Raw genomic sequence first — 17,037 nt, forward strand, 5'->3', positions numbered from 1 at the left:
GGGGACAGGAACGTTAAGGTGCATTGTGCAGGGGGGCATTTTGTGTGTGTGTCGGGGGGGCAGTGCCCCAGTAAAGCTTAATTCCTAGTGACGCCCCTGCGTACAACGCTAAGCTTTAGTTGAGCTTCCCTTTACTTTAATTTTTTCTTTCTTTTGAACTGTTTTCTCAAAATATTCCTTTGTCTTGATTGTTTTTTTTCTTTTGCTTTTTTGTAGTTCACTCTGAAAAACTAACAAAAAAGAAACCCATATTTGGTGCTGTGCCTAAGCTGAAAATGCCTAAGAGAAGCCATGAAACCTCTAACAAGCCAGGACGTACACCAAGACCAGAACGTCCTGTTGTTCAAGAGGTTGTTAAATCATCAGACACTGGCTACTACAAAACATTGCCTGCACTCTGTCAGCGAGTCATGAGTTTGAAATCCCTTGAAGAGAGACCAATGCATTAAAGAATGGCTATAACAAAACAACGAAAGATGTTCAAACAAAGCTTCTGATCTAAAACTACATGAAAACGAGAGTTCGGGTGCAAATGTTTAAAAAAAAAAACTTGATCTTCGGCATGAACTTGTATTTTTGGTTGATATCTAGACCACAAGAGATCAAGTTCAAGTTTAGTCGAGTTTAGTCTGGGCAGTCGCGCGGCTCAACTTTCGCGCAAATTCACAAATTTCATACTCACATCATCAACTGAGGTCGTAAAGTGCTCCTCTATTTCTTCATTTTCCAATAAAATATCTAAGATAGCATCAAAATCATCCCCAAACAAGAAGTAGTCGTCAGATCCGTCCCCCATGTTTGTTGTTGCCGGGTTAAAGTGTGCACTCTCGTGATGACGTCACGGTACAGTTCAACCGCAAATACGAAACAATAGGATGGTCCTTTGAAGTTTGCTGGGTTTCCTAACCAGTCCGCTCTAACTATGGTCTGACACAGCGTTTGTACAGAGAAGGTGCATTACTTGCATGAGAAATACCTCACGCTTGCGTTGTTTTAGGCTGTTCGAATCGATCAAAACTGATAAAAGTTTCTTCAGGGTTCCTCATGAACTCATAAAAAATGGTGAACGAACGTAGGATTTCACAAAAAGGCGTAGAGAAAGGTGGCTTTTGAACCTCTCAGTGAAATCGAAGGGAGTTGAATCGAAGCATGCTCGAGTTTGCAGCGATCACTTTGTGAAAGGCTTCTCTCTCTCTCAGCTGTCCTCAGTGTACTTTCCAAGTACTTTTCTTCCTATGTGTGGTTATTTTACGGCACTTTTTTTTTTTTTAGCCCCAAAGCACTAAAGTCCCCAGCTGTTTCTTTGTTTACTTTTCACTCAATTGCCGCCATATTGAAAACAGTGTGTGTGTGTCTTTAAAGGTGCCCTTCCGACAAAAACGTTTAATACTGGCTCTTTTTGAAATACCATAGTTCACTCCGAGTTGCATATGCATGCTGCATGTGAAAATGTAATTCTACCCCCATTCCCTGTATTAGCTTATGAAAGAAAATAGTCGGAAAAAAAGAGCGGATCAGAAAAAGCCATACGAAGTTACGTCACTTCGAAAATTAGTATTCATGGCCTCGCCCACCTTGGCTTGCGACCGCCCACGGGAAGAAAGTTCGGATTTAAGCACGAGGAGAGATAGCAGAGCCCATCTCGTCGGTAGCTAACGAAGAGGATCTAACAGCAAGCTGAAAACATGTCTGAACAAGTTCGTGCCTGTGTTATTTGTGGCAGTAACACATCAACGTTGCATGTTTGGGGAGGCTGGGACCTCCCCTGCACGAGTTACGAGCGTTCAAAGTCGGGCTGGAGTCGCCGACAGAAACGAAACCTAAGCGGAGCGCCGCGGCTCGCCTCAGGGCGAATTACGTGCCGAGGCGCGGGGCTAGCCCGCCCTGGCAGTGCTGGTTCGTTGGGGAGAAGGCAGAGGTCTTTGGCTGCCAAGTTTGGGGAGGCTGGGACCTCCCCTGCCCGAGTCACGAGCGTCCAAATTCGGGCTGGGGCCGCCAACAGAAACAAAAACTAAGCAGAGCAACGTTGCAAGATAGAAGTGGTGAAGAAGAAATGTTTGGAATTTATCTTTGGAACACCACCAGCGAAGTATAATGCAGCATTAGTACTGTGTTCTGATCATTTCAACCACAGTGAGTTTTCAAACCTCGGTGCTTTCAGTAGTGGTTTTGCTTCGAGGTTGTTTTTAATACCTGGATCTGTTGACCACCAGCTCACAAGCTGTAAGTAAAACATGAACTTTTTGTTCGAAGGTTTTTGTTACAAAATAGCATGTTCATATTCTCCACGTTAGCATGCATGACATGGCCACAAGCTAGGCAGGGATGAGAGTTTTTCGCTTTTCGGCGGATTTCCGTTTTTTCCGAATAAAAAAACGACCTTTTTATATTATGCCAAATCCGTTGGGAATTTTTTTTTATTAATTTCGGGGGGTTGGGGTATGTTCCTTCATGCTGTTCAAACTTTTATTAACTCCAACGATGTTTACACATTATTTGTAAGTCGCCATCTTTAGTCTCGTTTAAATCTCGTTGAATGTGATGTAAAATTCGTGTTATCTACATTGTTATTGGTCAAAACATCGATGTCGAGACCATAATAGCCAATCAGAACAGTTTTTACAAAGACGCCCACATCCGCTTGTTCTGACCCAGTGGAGGTAGCGTCACAGTGCTGTTAGCCAATCAGAGGTAACATGTTTACATGTCATGAATATTAATGAGTAAGAGCTGAAATCCTGTCGTTCTCCTGCCACCCACTCCTCCACCACACTAGAACAGCCTGAAACAGGAGAACCACAGCATTTTCTTTTTTTCACCAAAACCGGCTCACAGGGCATTCATTCATACTAGAGACCACCGCACAATTAATGAAAAAACGATGCAAGGAGACGTTTAACAGGGAGTCCTAGCGGGCTTTTCAATGACAACGATGTCTTTGGACTGTGGGGGAAACCGGAGCACCCGGAGGAAACCCACGCGGACACGGGGAGAACATGCAAACTCCACACAGAAAGGCCCTCGCCGGCCACGGGGCTCGAACCCGGACCTTCTTGCTGTGAGGCGACAGCGCTAACCACTACACCACCGTGCCGCTCTCAATAAAATGTTTTTCTATTAAAAAAAACAAAGCACAAATAAAAGTAATCTTCGCCAGAAAAACCCAATATTATGGCATCTTTTCATGTATCAAAGCAGAACTGAAGGCAAATTTTTTTCTAATTAAAATTCTATTTCTCATTTCATTAAATATCAGAATGTATTTTTGATCGCTATTTTGTCGCTGCTATAGCAAGTTCTGAGTGTTTGAAATATGCTCTGTAATATCAGTCCATATGTCAAAGCAATGGCCGTAAACGAGAATTTGTTGAGACCTGTGCAAGACATCGTAGGACGGAAGTAAAACGTACAGCCGAAATCAAAGTGACCGACATCTGCCAAGGTTGTCAAAAGACGTGCGCGCCCTCTTTCGAATGCTGAGGTAATCAAGCCGGCAGTTTTGTTTGTTTTGATAGCAATCACGAAAGTTTGAAAAAAGTAGGCAGTAATCGTCATTTAAACTCGTTTTTGTGCAATATTTCGTTTGGAAAAGAGTTTTCAAAATGGTGGCGCTGACACCTGGCTGACACTTCATGTTTCGAAGTCTTGCACAAGTCTTGTGAAGATCACGCGGATAAGTGGCTCCTGCCGTGGACCAAACAAACTAAATTCAACATGGCTAAAAACTGGATAGACTGATAAGTATATTTAATTGCAATTAGTTGCCAATACGAGTCACGATATAAGGTTACTAAAACCAAAAACGTCATTGAAGAATACGTTAATTAAGAAATAAAGCAAGTTTAAAATGATTTCAGTTCTCCTTTAAATCAAAGTTTAAGCTTTAGACCAGCACCTAGTCCCCGCTCGTCATTCTCCATTCAAGATAGCGGCTTGATGTCTTCTTTATGAGTTATGTATGTGTTTGAGCATTTATAACCCTAAATCTTGACTTCAAAGCAAGAAAACATCACAGATAAGGTCAGAAAGTATTAAACAAACCAACAGGTTCTTGTATTATTAGCAATATTCATAATTTGTTTAGCTATTTGACGTTCATAAGTCCAATGTGATGTAAGCCTGATGTACAGAGCGAATTATTTATACAAGTTGTCTATAACAGAGGACAGAGGTTAGTCGGAATTTTTTATTATTATTATTATTTATTTTTATTTTTTTTTTAGTGGAAATTCAGCTGTGGAGAAGGGGATTTAAGAGAAGTAGGCCCGGCTCGTAATAAAACAATAACAACATACAGTAAGGAATATCAGGATGAAGTTCATGTAGAACTCGAAGCTAAACTCAAATCCGATTCTCAATTAAAACTGAAGTGTCACAGAAGCTGTGTATCTACTTACACTTCAGCTCTGTTATTTCTTTTCATGTATACAGGTAACGAGGTATTAGCCAGGTAGTGTAGAGTGTATTAATATTAGGACGACATACAAGCTGTAGATACTAGTTTCGTATTATCTTCACGCTCTTTATTATTGGTTGGAACAAACTAGTAGGCCTGTTTAATAAACTTGGCAACAGTGTGGACTGCTGAACATTGGCATTTCTATTTACATCTTAAGGCAACCCCATACAGGGCATTAGACTGTCATTTATTTTGCATTTTTGACATAAAATAATATTTGTCTCTGTTTATAGCTTTGCTGTTAATCGGTTTTTCATTCGTATTTGATAAATGTATGAAGTTAATATTCTGTTTTAAATACATACCGGGATTCATACGAAATACCAGAAATAGTTTAAATGCTGGAACAAGAAAATCAGCCACATCAGTGGTCACTAAGTTACAGTCTGTGCTCAGCTGCTACAGATGTTCAGTACTACAGCTGTTAAATCCACAGGACTTATTGAAATATGGACATGATGATTTGTTACAGACTTTTGAAGCAGCAGCTACCTTGCAGAGGGACGATGTGGAGAAACGGTTACAGACTTCAGTGCATTTCCATGATTACTTTCAGCCTCCGTAAGTGTTCTGGGTCTATTAAAGATATTAGAATGCCATGCTTAAGATGGTGCCACTTTATCCTTGGCGATGAAGTGAAAGCAAAGTGGGTGAATCGGTGGATGAGGCTACTATTTCTGGTGTAACTTGTACTTCATCCTGTATTATGGAAAGGGAACTTTACAAGAGTAGCAGCTCTTAAAATGTGTGATTTTTAAATATTCAAATTTATAGTGAAACACTTTGGTAATGTCTTACTGGATTTCTGTTGAACTGCGTTCATTTGAGTGGACCAGTAGGCTGAGTTCAAGCACTGTGTTAACGTGTTTCTTTTTCCTCAGGGAAGAGGAAACCAAGAGCACTGGCATCGGTGTCGTATCAGAGACCAATCAAGAGATGCAGATAAATTTCACTTGTGCAGAGCACACAGATGTTCGCTGTCCCAGTGAAGCTGGAAAGCAGGATACAGGTATAGAAATAGAATGTCACTCAGTAGATCACATACCATCACCAATATTGAACAATCACCAAATTGTACACACTCGGGTTGTATACCACCCCCCACCCAGATGAGTCCGGTTCCTCCTCCCTCCCTCCCCATCAAGATCCATGCAACCCTTTCTCGAAATGTGGAAGAAAATTGTGGAAAAAAAAATTCCTGGATCTGCCCTTTTATTTGGACCCAAGATTGAGTGGGTTCTTTCTGGGCCCATGCCTTATCCTTCCACAAAGTTTAATTAAAATTAATTCAGCAGTTCTTGTGTAAAGCTGATAACACAGGGGAGGAAAAACAGACAGGGGAAAATATAACCTTCTGCCATTGGCGAAGGTAATAAACACGTATACCTGAATTTTTCAAGCTGTATCATTCTAACTCTATGGTGATTGGCTACAGATAATTAATTTATAAATTACTGGATTTAATGACCAGTGGAAAACCTAAAATGTCTGTATTTTGGTAACATGTCAAGGTCAAATTCTGTATCTTGTTGTATTTCGGCGATCTCTCGGATGAGTGAGGTTTGGTTTTCTCTGCCCGCTCCCAGATGCATGTTTTCTGAATTAACGACTCTTCTAGCTTCAATGATTTCCTCAGTCAGCTGTGCTTTCTTTGGCTTCCATGGTTTCAATCCTACATCTTGACAAGTTTTATCAATTTCACTCAATTTGAGGCACAGTATCGCTTGTCTCTCGTTGACAGGTGTTTGTTTACATGTTGAAGTAGCCATGTTGTCTTCCTTCTGCCATACAAGCTGGCCAGTTCTCACGTTTTTTTTCGGTCCAAGGCCGAGAAGGGTCTATTGGGATGACGATGAAACAGGGAAACATTTGTACAGTATTCAAAGACAGGTTGATACTGGAAGGATAGAGGGCAGGAGTCGGAGAGAGGAAAACATCCCTCGTTTAAGAATGGGACATACAGGGTTTAACTATTCTCTCAGCATAATGGGTAAACATCCCACTGGGAAATGTACACACTGTAGCCATCCAGAAAGTGTAGGACATGCACTACTCCACTGCAAGTAGTATGAACATGAGAGAAATCAGCTTTTTCAATCATTAAGAATGGTAAATCATTATCATTTTACATTACCTGGTTTGCTAGGAAAAGCATTAAGTCAGATATATCACTTTATCAAGTATTTAAAAGAAACAGAAATGGCTAAAAGAATATAGGCTTTTTTTCCCCACCTCTAGTGGCCATGTTGCCGGACAGCTTTGTGTTTAACAACAACTGGCACGAGTGTGTGAGAGAGTGATTGTGAGCTTAATTCAGTAAACATCTACAGATAAACTTGTAGAGATGACATCTAAAAGAATAATCCCAGGGAGCTGTAGTGCTTTTTGATGTAATAACAAGCGTGGAGAGAAGCCTGGTTTAACTTTTCACCGCTTCCCGGTGAACTCCGAAAGACGAGAACAGTGGTGAGCTGCAGTTAAACGTGAAGACTGGATGCCTACAAAACATTCCCGTGTGTGCGGAGAACATTTTATATCAGGATAGTGTGGGACCTCTGTGCACTTTTTCTAGCTCAAGGTTGTTCTGTTATAAAAATCCCATAGATATAGATCTAGATCAAGCCTCAGTGTATCGTCATAGAACCGTGCTCGCGATAGCGTTCTATTCACTGATCTGTGTAAAATATCTGGATGGCTCATTGCCCATTCCCCGCTGTAGAGACGAGTGAAGCCATCTGGCCGCCATGTTACCACACCCTTCACGTATAGACCATGTGTACCTAGGTCAGAGGTCAAGTTTGTTTATCCTCCATATTGGGTATCAAGCCGCAGCTCACATCACACGCGGAAATTTTTGGAGCGTGATTAACATTTTCAGTCAGAATGGCTTGTTGTGTGGCAGTAGGGTGCTCTAACAGAAAAAGCACGAAGGGTTTATCTTTTTGCCGGTTCCCCGCTGATCAAGAGCGGAGGAAGAAGTGGATTGCTGCCGTTAAACGTGTTGACTGGGAACCAAGCGAACACTCGATTGTGTGCCCAACATTTCGTGTCAGGCAAGTGGCTTCTACCCCTGTAACGTTAACTGTTTCAGTATAACGTGTAAATAATGTACATTTTTGTAATAAACATGATGCGCTTGTGCATTTTCAATTTTTGTTTCCTAAATCACTGACTCGTGGCATTTTACATTGCCATTACTAAAACTAGTAGTAGATCTAGTAATATCTATACATAATAGTTAGTACTACTAAAAAAACAGTATCATGCTACATGATTCGTTGTATCACATTTTGTTTCAACATCGATGTAGAGGTCAGATCGGGTGGGTGGAGCACAGAAGTACGGCAGGCCAGAACTGCGTTCCAAAAACTCTTTTTATTTACACTTTACAGTCGCAAACATGCACTCTCCCAGCCACACGCATACACGCACATCAGTCATCTGGTTCGGGAGAGCTCACTTCCTCTGCTCTCTCTCTCCTTATATAGGGCGTGGTTGCTGGGAAGACACACAAACAGGTTAATTCACCTCAGGTGTTGATTCTGCCACTTACCTTCCCTGACTCTGCCCTCTGCTCACAGACCGAAGCTTGACCACGCCCCCACTGCCACATACCCCCACCGCCCGACTCAGGCCGAGCAGCTGTCCGGCCTGCAGCCGACTCCCCCTCCCCCCCGACGGGAGAGGAAATCCGCCACGACCATCTGCACACCCGGCCTGTGGACCAACTTGAAGTTAAAGGGTTGGAGTGCCAGATACCAACGGGTGATCCGCGCGTTGGCATCCTTCATGCGGTGGAGCCACTGGAGGGGTGCGTGGTCCGAACAGAGGGTGAAAGGGTGTCCCAGCAGGTAGTAACGGAGGGCGAGGACCACCCACTTGATGGCCAGGCACTCCTTCTCTATGCTGCTGTAGCGCCCCTCACGCACTGACAGCTTACGACTTATGTACAGCACTGGGCGATCCTCCACCTCCTGGGACAAAACAGCCCCCAGCCCTCTGTCTGATGCGTCCGTCTGCAATATAAAAGGGAGAGAAAAGTCAGGGGAGTGTAACAGTGGCCCCCCACACAGTGCAGCCTTTACCTCAGAAAAAGCCCGCTGGCATTGCTCCGTCCACTGGACCGGATCTGGTGCCCCCTTTTTAGTGAGATCAGTCAGTGGGCTGGTGATGTCCGAATAATTAGGTATAAACCTACGATAATAGCCAGCCAGCCCCAGGAACTGTCTCGTCCCCTTTTTGGTCTTTGGCCTCGGGCAGGCCGCAATCGCTGCCGTCTTGTTAATTTGGGGACGCACCTGCCCATTGCCCAAGTGGAAGCCCAGATACCGTGCTTCCAATTGCACACTTCTTTGGGTTGGCTGTGAGACCCGCCCGCCTCAGCAACCTAAGGATGGCCCTCAGGTGTTGTAGGTGCCGCGGCCAGTCATTACTATAAATAATGATGTCGTCCAGGTACGCGGCCGCATAGGTGGCGTGGGGGTGGAGGACCCTATCCGTCAGCCGCTGAAACGTAGCGGGTGCCCCAAACAGCCCAAAAGGAAGCGTGACAAACTGGTGTAAGCCGAACGGTGTGGAAAAGGCCGTTTTTCTCGGGATAATGGAGTCAAGGGGATCTGCCAATAACCCTTCGTCAAGTCCAGTGGCGAGCCATGCCTAGTCGATCGAGCAACTCATCAATACGAGGCATTGGGTACGCGTCGAATTTAGACACCGCGTTGACTTTTTTCTATAGTCTACACAGAACCGGACCGACCCGTCGGCCTTGGGTACCAAGACCACTGGGCTGCTCCAGTCGCTGTGGGACTCCTTGACGATGCCCATTTCGAGCATGGCCTCGAGTTCTTCCTGAACCACTTTTTTCTTGTGTTCGGGTAGCCTGTAAGGGCGGCTATGCACTACCACCCCCGGGGGCGTCTCAATGTGGTGCTCTATGAGGTCTGTGCGGCCGGGCAGGGGCGAGAACACCTCCGAAAATTCGGTCTGCAACTGGGCAACCTCTGAGTTGGGTCGGGGAGAGGTGGTCTCCACAGGGGACCGGAGAGGTACGCGATGCCAATGCTCCCTTTTGAACCTCCGGCCCCAGCTCCGCCTTCTCCGGAACCACCGGCACCAATGCCATGGGGACCTCCTCGTTCCAGAGTTTGAGCAGATTGAGGTGGTAAATCTGTAGCGCCCCACCCCTGTCCGTTCGCCTCACCTCGTAGTCGACGTCCCCGACTCACCGTGTGATCTCAAATGGTCCTTGCCACTTGACGACCAATTTGGAGCTCGATGTGGGCAACAGTACGAGTACTTTATCTCCCAGTGCGAACTCCCTAAGGTGCGTACCCTTGTCGTACAGGCGGGTTTGCCATTCTTGGGCCTGCCACAAATTCTCCTGGGTTAGGGGTGTGTGTGTGGAGTTTTGCGTGCAGGTCCATAACGTATTGAATTGCATTTTTACTTGAAGGTCCCTCCTCCCAATTTTCTCGCAGCACATCTAAAATGCCACGTGGCTTACACCCGTATAACAACTCAAACGGGGAGAACCCCGTGGAGGCTTGTGGGACCTCTCGCACTGAAAACAACAAGGGTGCGAGCCATTTATCCCAATTACGTGTGTCCTCGCTTACGAATTTCCTAATTATATTTTTGAGGGTGCAATTGAATCGTTCGACAAAACCGTCCATTTGTGGGTGATTCCATTTGTGGGTGATGAGCGCTGGTGCAGATCGGCTTAATACCCAACAACCCATAAAGTTCGTTCAGTGTTCGTGACATAAACGAGGTGCCTTGATCAGTCAGAATCTCTTTCTGGATTCCAACTCGGGAGATAATGTGGAAGAGCGCTTCCGCAATACTGCATGCTGAGATATTGCAAAGAGGCACTGCTTCCGGGTATCGCGTTGCATAGTCCACCAGAACTAATATTAAGCGGTACCCTCGTGTTGACCGATCTAATGGCCCGACAAGATCCATCCCAATTCTTTCAAACGGGGTCTCAATTAAAGGGTGAGGGCGCAAAGGCGCTTTTGGAATGGCCGCTGGATTTACTAACTGGCATTCGCGGCACGCCGTAGACCACCTACGGACATCGCCGCGAATCCCTGGCCAATAGAACCGGGCCATTATTCAGGCTAGTGTTTTATCCTGCCCCAAGTGTCCAGCCATGGGATTAAAGTGAGCCGCCTGGAATACCAATTCCTGGAGGCTTTTTGGAATCAAGAGCTGCGTGACTTGTTCTTTAGTCTGAGTGTCCTGCGTCACTCGGTATAATCTATCCTTCATAATAGAAAAATAGGGGAAGGATGGGGTGGCGTTTGGCTGGAGCGTTTGATCATCGATTACTCTCACTTGGTCAAATGCATGCCGCAGAGTCTCGTCTCGCGATTGCTCTAACGGAAAATCCGCAAGGGATTCCCCGAGAGAAGGAGGAGGAGCCAGCGGCTCCTCACTCTGACGCAGAGATGACGTAGACGGCTCTGTGACATCTGCTCCCGCCAAAGCGACACCGGGCCCTCCCCCTGCTGAACTACGGCAGGACCCACTCTTTACTAAGTGACTCATTAACTCCCCGAATCCCTGCCAATCAGTCCCCAAAATTATTGAGTGGGTGAGGCGAGGATTAACCACCGCCTTTCCTGTAAATTTTTCCCCTCTGAAAAAAATGTGGACAGACACTAAAGGGTAGCTGTGAACATCCCTGTGCACACACAACACCTTCACCCCCTGTGCTCCCCCCAATGCCTCGTCTTGCACCAGGCTTTGGTGAATTGAGGTCTGATTACAGCCAGAGTCCATCAATGCCTGATATGTATCCCCTTGGATACTCACCGGTATGCGATATGCTCCGGCCCGATTGAGGGCGGCTCCTGGCGTGTCGGGGATCCGGACCACCGCGCCCACCTCCTTTGGCGAGCATTGATGCTGGAGGTGCCCCGGCTCCCCGCAGCGCCAGCAAATCGGCCCAGGCTTTCTCTCTGCACCGGTACTCTGGGGCTTACTTACCTGGGGGGGGGGGACAGACATGGAAGCGGGAAATGGGAGGACACCGCGGGTGCGGCGGACCGGCTGTGAGGGAGCCGGCCCCTGCCTCCGCAGTGGGGGAACGGGGCGAGGACAAGACACAGAAGGGGAGGGGGGGAGAGAGGAGAGAAGCGAAGAGGGGATCTGTGATCCTACCACGGGAACCGCTGCCAAATGATCCTCCGCCAACTCGATGGCCTGATCCAGCGACGCCGGGCGATGGCACTGGACCCACTCCGCCGTTTCTTTGGGAAGTTGCGCGATGAACTGCTCCAGTGCCACCAGGTCGACGACTCCCTCGGCGTCGCGGTTGTCAGCCCTTAGCCACCGCCTGCAGGCGTCCCGGAGTTGTTGGCCAAACGCGAACGGGCGGCCGACCTCCTTCTCTAGGCGCAGAGCGCGGAAGCGCTGACGATGTTGTTCGGGGGTGAGCCCCACACACTGGAGGACGGCCCGGCGCAGGTCCGCGTAGACCAGCCGGCTGTCGGCGGGGAGCTGTAGCACAGCCAGCTGCGCCTCGCCTGTTAGCAGGGGGAGGAGGCGCGCTGTTCCACCAGCCCACCCCATCTGCGGGCCCATCTTCGTTAGGGTGAGGTGGAGTGGGCCTGCAGCGATGGAGATGGTGGACCCTGCCGACGCGTGGAGGTGCCGGAACGCCTGTCGATCTTCCTGTTGCGCCAGCACCAGGGCCTTGAACCGTTGTTCTTGCTCCTTTCGGAGGGTGAGCAGTGCCTTGTGTTGGCTCTGTTGGGCCGTGGTGAGGGCATGGATCAGGTCTGCAAAGGGGGAGGACTCCATGGGCCCCGGCTCCTGGGTTTCGGCACCACTGTAGAGGTCAGAGCGGGTGGGTGGAGCACAGAAGTACGGTAGGCCAGAACTGAGTTCCAAAAACTTTTTATTTGCACTTTACAGTCGCATATACACACACATCAGTCATCTGGTTCGGGAGAGCTCACTTCCTCTGCTCTCTCCTTATATAGGGCGTGGATGCTGGGAAGACACACAAACAAGTTAATTCACCTCAGGTGTAGTGATTCTGCCACTTACCTTCCCTGACTCCGCCCTCCGGTCACAGACCGACGCTTGACCACGCCCCCACTGCCACAATCGATAATGGCGATATGCAAATATCTATTCTGAAAAGTCCGTGTATGGTACGCACCTGTGAAGAAATCACAAAACGCTTTTCATGCATATGAACTAGCACGTTCCGTACCCATCCTGAGGAGGAATATCTGTAAGCTTCTCGTGACTTGTAGGCTTTTAGTGAGTGACCACTGTAACCCCCTGGCGTGTTGATGAGATAATGATATACATCGGGGTAACTTGCGTCTGGCAGCTCATTACTTGAACAATCAAGCGCAGATTTGGTTTCACTCTTACTAATGTTATATGGGTCGACCCCTAAGACAGCAATCTTATCTCTACAGCGTTTTTTTTTTTTTTTTGCTGTGATATCCAGGGATTCAGCATAAGTCGAGAGCCCGACTTGAGAAGACGACATCGCGATAGTGGGTATCACTTACAAACTTGCGAAAGCATGATCCCCAATATGGTGGTGTAAACAGATAATCACGTGACCATGACGTCACATGCACAAGGTCTATATTTGGTTTATGGGTTAAACCATCGTATCCGATCAAATTTGCCCCAAGAAAATTATTTCCTGACTTTTTCCCTTTCAGTATCTCCTCTTATTTTCTCACCTTTACCCACATTCCTTACATATCTTTATAGCGCTCCCCTTCACTCTTGTTTCTTTTCCTACTATAATTATTTTTAAAGAGATTATTTCAGTTTTCTTTTCTCTTATACCGTTTATCTTTCTCTTTTGTGTATTTCTTCTTCCTTTCTATTTAGGACAGTTGCTGAAACAGGATTTGCCATCTCATGTTTGCCATTTTCACTTCCTTCGCACACTCATGTCTTAACAGTGTTTATTTCTTTTCGCGGTCAGGTTTCCATCAAATCCTGCGCTTTGATTTGGCTGGCGAGCGGGTCTGTATCCTACGGTACAGACCCCGGTTACGGACCTCTGACGATTCGCTTGTTCACAATAACAAACATGGTAGCATTTTTTGTCAACATTTATTTTTGCATTTCTCAGGAGAATAGCATTAATTTTACATCATGGATAGCGATAACGACAGTGTTCACAGCGAAAGCGAGTTTTACTACCCTGAGGAAGATGAAATAAAATAAAACATTTCAGGAGAAAGCTAAAAACCTGTAACTTGCTAACGCTGAGCAAAAACATGGCTGAATTCTGAATGACTCAATTTTGTATAAATAGGGGACTACATAGGCGGCAAAATGTAGGGTTTTTTTTTCCTGCCATGGAAGTGCACTTGTATACCGAGGAGGAAGCAATTTGCATTACAGCCGTGAATGAGGATTCAAAATGGCAGCTCGCCTCGGCTCAATTTTCCCTTTCAGGCGCTCTCGTTTTGTTAGAATTTGGTAAAGAAAAAAATAAATATTATTTACCAGCTTAAGGTCAGTCCGTATGGTGAAATACCATGACCTTGGCCCAGAGGGCCTCGGTCAGTACTTTCAAGACTTCGGTCATGGTATTTCACAATACGGGCCGACCTTAAGCTGGTAAATTTTATTTATTTATTAGAGGTCACATAATTCACATCACACATGAATCGATCCTGATAGAGTTCGATAACAGATTATTCCTCAGTGCTCTCATTAATATCTCACATCTCATTCTCTTTAATACACATTGGCTTTTTTTTATATACTTTTGAATTATGATCTTGTTTTTGTTTGATAGTTATAAATAAATATTGCCTGGTGTTATTTAGGTTTTCTTTAAATTTGTCATTTTTAATGTTTTGGAAATATTAATTTTTATGGAATTTTTTTCTAATAATTTGAGTATTTAGAATAATTTTATTATGCAGTAAATTGTAATTAATTTAGGACATTATTATTATTATTATTATTATTATTATTATTATTAATAATTAATAATAATAATTATTATGTCAAGCACATTCAGTATTAAAAGGAACCTGAGTGGTACTTTTTGTCTCTGTGTCGGTAGATAGATATGTCGTAGTAACACAGAACAGAAAACTCTATGTGGGAAATCCCATTTCTCAGAAAATCTCCTCAGCTATGGCGTCATGTTTGTAACTATCGAGAACTCGGTACGCCGTTTTCTTCGCTACATTAAAGATGACGCGCACGCGTGTGGACGGCAGTGAGTTTCAAATACGGCCAGAATTTGCAGAAATTCAGTTGACCCATCTAAACATTTATTATATTGTGTCCAAATATAAACGCAAGTCGTCAGTATTTTATTATTAGTTTGACGGGACACGTTATGCTATCGGGGACTGGTTACGCTGGGATACTGAAGTTCACATTCAGTAAGTCTGTAAGTTGGTGTAACATGAACAGAACTTTGGCCGAGATAGTAAAGCTTCCCCGGTGTGTCGGCCTGCGTCTGTAGTGACCTGTAGTTAAAAGGTTATTTATAAAAAAAGCAAGTTACAGGAGCAAGGAAATGAATAGAATAAATATTACAGTGCATGATGTTCCTGGTAGTATTAGATTTGTTATCTGTATTAAATCAGTTGGGGGGGTCAGCAGGTTCGTATTTGGTGTGGGTTTGTTTGTTTTGTTTGTTTGTTTAAAGTAATCTGTGCTCTAAGGCAGTGGTTCTCAAGCTTTTTTTCACCAAGTACCACCTCAGAAAATACTTGGCTCTCCAAGTACCACCATAATGACCAACATTAAAATACAGTAGCGTAGTAGGCCTAAGTATTCATTAAAAACATGGCGGAGGTTTTATTTAACAAGTATATTTAATATTGTTGGCCACTGTAACATTACACACAGTACTTTGAACAGTAACACTGTGTTTTAAATATAGGAAAATAAAACACTGTACTTAAATAATGAATCAAATAAAATTAATTGCACATAAAAGTGAAATAAACATTGTACTAAAATAAATATTAAGAGTTCTTAAATATTAAATGTACTTAAAAGTTAAATAACTGTACTGTTCTTAAATGTTAAGTAAAAAAAAAAGTACTGTATTTGATGCACTTGAAAAAAAATCAAAACAGGCTATGCATAGCTGCAGTTTCCCGATTGTGTGTGGCTTACCGGCTCTGGCGATCAGGAGGCTGGTACGATATGAAGCTTCCTGTGCTTTGGCTACGGGTGTACCATAGGACAGAATGGTGGACTTGGACTGTTTCAGTTCATCACGGTTTCGTAAAAAAAAAATCCATTGGTTTGTCCTTTAGTGCTGTGTTTGGTTGTAAGATGCCGTTTGAGATGCGATGGTTTCATGGACTCATTGCTCAGAACGTCCTCGCATACAACACACTGCGGCCTGGGCAGCTCCTCTGTCCCGCTCCAAATGAATCCCAGTTTTATGTATTTTTCGTCATACTTCCTCCTCACTGGTTTCTGCCGTTTGCTAGCAGTTCTGGGGCTGGTTTTGCCACTGTCGTTAGCATCTGCGCTCGGCTCACACACGTCCTCTTCGGTTCTCCCTCTCTCCTGATCCACGCTCCCATTCGCGGATTTAAGCCACGACAGTAATTTTGTCGTACCCGTCATAATTAGCAAAGCCACCTCCACCTTTTCCCATCACAGCCTGGTCTACCAATGTCGGATAACCGTCCGTCAGCGGAACCGGCGGGAATGCGTACGTACGCTACGTATGGCTACTCAGAAGCACTTGCAAGCTTTTTTAAAATTATTAACTTAATTTGCATCTCCTTTCATTTTCTCGTCATCGGTTAATAAGATATTTTCATCCATTCGGATATTATGGACAGTATTTCACGTTTTATTTATTTATTTTTTTGTTTATATTTAAGTAATTCTTTGGCGTACCACTAGAATGGAGCCCGCGTACCACTAGTGGTACGCGTACCACAGTTTGAGAATCTCTGATCTAAGGGGATTTGCCTAGCTTTGATTCTCCACGAGCTGTAGGCCTATTAAACATGGCTAATATTAATAAATAAACCTATTAGGTCCAGCCATAATCCTTTCCTCTTATTTAAAATCCAGTTCTGAAATTTAAATCCCTTTTGACTTTTTTTAATAAGCTTAAGTAATGTTTCTTGAAGCCCAACAATCATTAGTTACAATTGTATGAATTAGGGATAATTAACAATTATTCACCACAGGCTCAGTGGATAATAATCGAGATGGGGTTGAGGTTATTATTCACTGAGCCTGAGGTGGATAATTGTCATCTCATCTCATTATCTCTAGCCGCTTTATCCTTCTACAGGGTCGCAGGCAAGCTGGAGCCTATCCCAGCTGACTACGGGCGAAAGGCGGGGTACACCCTGGACAAGTCGCCAGGTCATCACAGGGCTGACACATAGACACAGACAACCATTCACACTCACATTCACACCTACGGTCAATTTAGAGTCACCAGTTAACCTAACCTGCATGTCTTTGGACTGTGGGGGAAACCGGAGCACCCGGAGGAAACCCACGCGGACACGGGGAGAACATGCAAACTCCACACAGAAAGGCCCTCGCCGGCCCCGGGGCTCGAACCCAGGACCTTCTTGCTG

General features: G+C 45.0%; 1 protein-coding gene across 3 annotated transcripts in view; it reads left to right on the forward strand.

Moving 5' to 3' along the window:
* The window catches only part of LOC132894251 (uncharacterized), a 42,595-nt gene that overhangs the window by 16,655 nt on the left and 8,903 nt on the right, over positions 1-17,037 (forward strand). For all 3 annotated transcript variants that reach the window (XM_060933841.1, XM_060933839.1, XM_060933840.1), the window contains 2 exons: positions 4,932-5,020; positions 5,341-5,468. In XM_060933841.1, coding sequence (XP_060789824.1) covers positions 4,932-5,020; positions 5,341-5,468 — 217 coding nt within the window. The remainder of the gene's footprint in view (positions 1-4,931; positions 5,021-5,340; positions 5,469-17,037) is intronic.

Source organism: Neoarius graeffei, chromosome 11 (genome assembly GCF_027579695.1).
Source record: "Neoarius graeffei isolate fNeoGra1 chromosome 11, fNeoGra1.pri, whole genome shotgun sequence".
Taxonomy (NCBI): domain Eukaryota; kingdom Metazoa; phylum Chordata; class Actinopteri; order Siluriformes; family Ariidae; genus Neoarius; species Neoarius graeffei.